This window comes from Medicago truncatula, chromosome 7 (assembly GCF_003473485.1).
Source record: "Medicago truncatula cultivar Jemalong A17 chromosome 7, MtrunA17r5.0-ANR, whole genome shotgun sequence".
In the NCBI taxonomy this organism is placed as follows: Eukaryota; Viridiplantae; Streptophyta; class Magnoliopsida; order Fabales; family Fabaceae; genus Medicago; species Medicago truncatula.
The window spans coordinates 34113679-34116518 of NC_053048.1; the positions used below are offsets into that span (position 1 = coordinate 34113679).

Genomic DNA, 2840 nt, shown 5'->3' on the forward strand with positions numbered 1-2840 from the left:
TTAATACAGACACCCTTGTTATTTCATGCAATGAAACACTGAACCTATACACTTATAACCTTATCTCATACAGTGACTCATGTTGTTCTCATATGGTACAAGTATAATACCACATAATCACTCTGCACGTTGCTTTTATTATTCGCAACTACACTTTGCTTTTATCTTAAAGAAGACATTATTTTTCCATCACAAACACAAGCAAAATCACTATATATGACACATTTTTTGTTATTGATAAATTATGTCACATTTTCATTAATTCTCGTTCACTTAAAATGGATAAGTACAAAACATATTTTACATAATACGGAGCCAAAGCTAGCTACCACCATATATATATAACCTCTCGTCGTACTGCATCTTGCACAAGTTTTTTTTTAACCATGATGATATTGACCGACTTTGTCGATGATTAATATCTGTCGAGAAATTTGTCTAACCATCTTTAGTGTGGTCTCTTCTCTCAATCATGTGTTCTTCATCCATCATGTTCAAATCCAAGTCCATTGTTACATAGTGTTGCACAAATTTACATTACTTTTTCTAGACTAAAATTCATATTAGAAAAACACACTCAAAAACTTAAACAAAGGATAATTCATTGACATATTTCAAGAAAGAGGCCAATTAAGGACATCATCATACATGATATCAGGAATGTTGACACCTAAATGATCATGAGAATCAAGTGTTGATGATAGTGTGACATCCTTTTCTGGATCATCAAAAGTTAGTCCAGAGAGGTAATCATTTGAAGAAGGAGGAGGATGAACAATCTCTTCCTTGCAATCCTCCCTTTTCACTGATGATGATGATGTTGATGGATAAGAAGATGAGAGAAAAGGGCAATCTTGTTTGGCTGGTGTTGGGAAAGAGTTGTCAAAGCTAAGGAACATGGAAGACTGGTCACAAGGAGAATCCATTATGATCTCAGAGCTTTGCAAGATTCTACAAGTATGATGGGCATAGTAGGTTGTTTTGTAAAGAGGTGGATCCTCTTGAATTTGTTGCACTTGTTTTGTTGCTTTGCAACCTTGATCATGTTTGTGAGTGCACCTGTAATAGTTCCTGCAAAGCATATATAAATAAATATATATTCCCATAGTGAAAATTAATTAATTTGAAAATCAATAATTAACATGATAATTTGTTCAAATAGTGAAGTTTGTGCTTAATTAAACTCGTAAAAATATATATACCTTGGAAAATCGGTGTGCAAGATCTTTTTTTGCCCATACTTTCTCCATTGATGACCATCTTCCACAGGACGATCAGACTCCTTCTCCCATGTTTGTGAAACTTTTCTGAAAAATAATTACATAATTGGATAAGTTTTCTAATTGTACCAAAAAAACTCAAAACCAAGTAGGACTATGAAACAATCAAATAATTTTACTGTGTCAGCCAAAACCATAATAACTAGAGGAAACAACAAAATAAATAAAAATGAGAGGGCATAATTACAACCTAGTCCTTTCATCACATGTAGTGGATATGATGACAATGATGATGAACAATAATTGATAGTGTCCAATATTACTCATATATGTAAAGGACAACCAATAATAAGTACTATTAATTAGAAATTATAATCGCTAATCATGCTAAAGAACAAACTACACATTACCTCATCTAAAAGTTCAAATAAAATTGAAATTATATAACTCAAGAAATAAGAGAAGAAAAATAAAATTAAAAAATCAGCTAAAATAAAATACTTTCCGAAGAGAAAAAAAGAAAGAAAAACACTATATATATTAAAACTATGTATATAGCTAGATATGTTGGGAGAGATCCATGAATAGTGTGTTTGAAAAACCATAGGTTAAAATACCTTCTTTTGTAACAGCCTCTACGTTCCTTAACAATGGAAGTACTCTTGCAATTACTCTCTAAAGAATCCTCAGATTTGGTGAGTTGCATATCAGAGCCTTCTGAAGTAGGATTATTGTTCAAGAACAATAGGGAATTAGTAAAGGTTGTAAGCACTTCCTTTAAAAGATCTTCAGCAAATGGTGTTGTTGATCCATTAATATCATCAAAATCACCACTTTCATTCAGAATATTTTTTAGTTGGTTTGCAAGTTCACGCCCTCTTCGTAATTCATCAATTACTTTTCCACGACCACTACCATGAGCTAGATTTTCATTTTTCATTTTTGGTATTGAAATCTTGGGAAGCTAGATATTGGTTTACTTTGTCACACTAGATTTTTTTTTCTCTATCTCAAAGAATACACATAAACACTGAGCTCTTATATAATATATATATATATAGAGAGGTGAGTGTAGTGTGGATGTGTAATATGCCTTTGCACATGCATAGAAGTTTGGAGGAACCTTGGCATGAAATTTCCAACCCATTTTAACAAGAAACTTAGCTTCAAACGCGCGACATGAAAGCGTGATATACACAACGGTTTAGGATGTATTATATGAAACGTGTATGGCTTTGGATCCTCGCGTGAAACATTGAATGGAGGATAGCGCGTGGGTAACAAATGCTTACGGAGAAGTGGTGACGTCATCAAAAAGTAGTGTGATACGTCATGAACAGGTGGCGTGTTTTGATTGGTTACCAGGCGAGTAACAGTCGCCAATGTTTTTGGCTGGTGTGGAAATGAAAACGTCTATTTTGCCCCTGGAATATTTTACCCCTGAAATTGGATTTTTTGCGAATATAGAAGAAACCTTGAGGTACGGACAAGAAGAGGGTCGTTTGCAAAGTTGGGTGCCCTACAATACATAAGCTTGGATAAGGTTCAAAATGGGGCATCTATTCAATGTTGTTATAAATTTAAAACAACAAAATAGGTATACCAGAAGAAATTAAAATT

The 2840-nt window shown here is 33.4% G+C and overlaps 1 protein-coding gene across 1 annotated transcript; it reads right to left on the bottom strand.

The window, feature by feature from the left end:
* Positions 1 to 231: 231 nt before the first annotated feature.
* On the bottom strand, positions 232 to 2252 carry LOC11442088 (WRKY DNA-binding transcription factor 70). The gene is made up of 3 exons (XM_003623586.4): positions 1838 to 2252; positions 1203 to 1307; positions 232 to 1071 (listed from the first exon to the last, which is right to left on the bottom strand). The coding sequence occupies exons 1-3, from the start codon at positions 2158 to 2160 to the stop codon at positions 615 to 617; spliced, it is 885 nt and encodes a 294-aa protein (XP_003623634.1). The 5' UTR covers positions 2161 to 2252; the 3' UTR covers positions 232 to 614.
* Between the last annotated feature and the right edge of the window lie 588 nt (positions 2253 to 2840).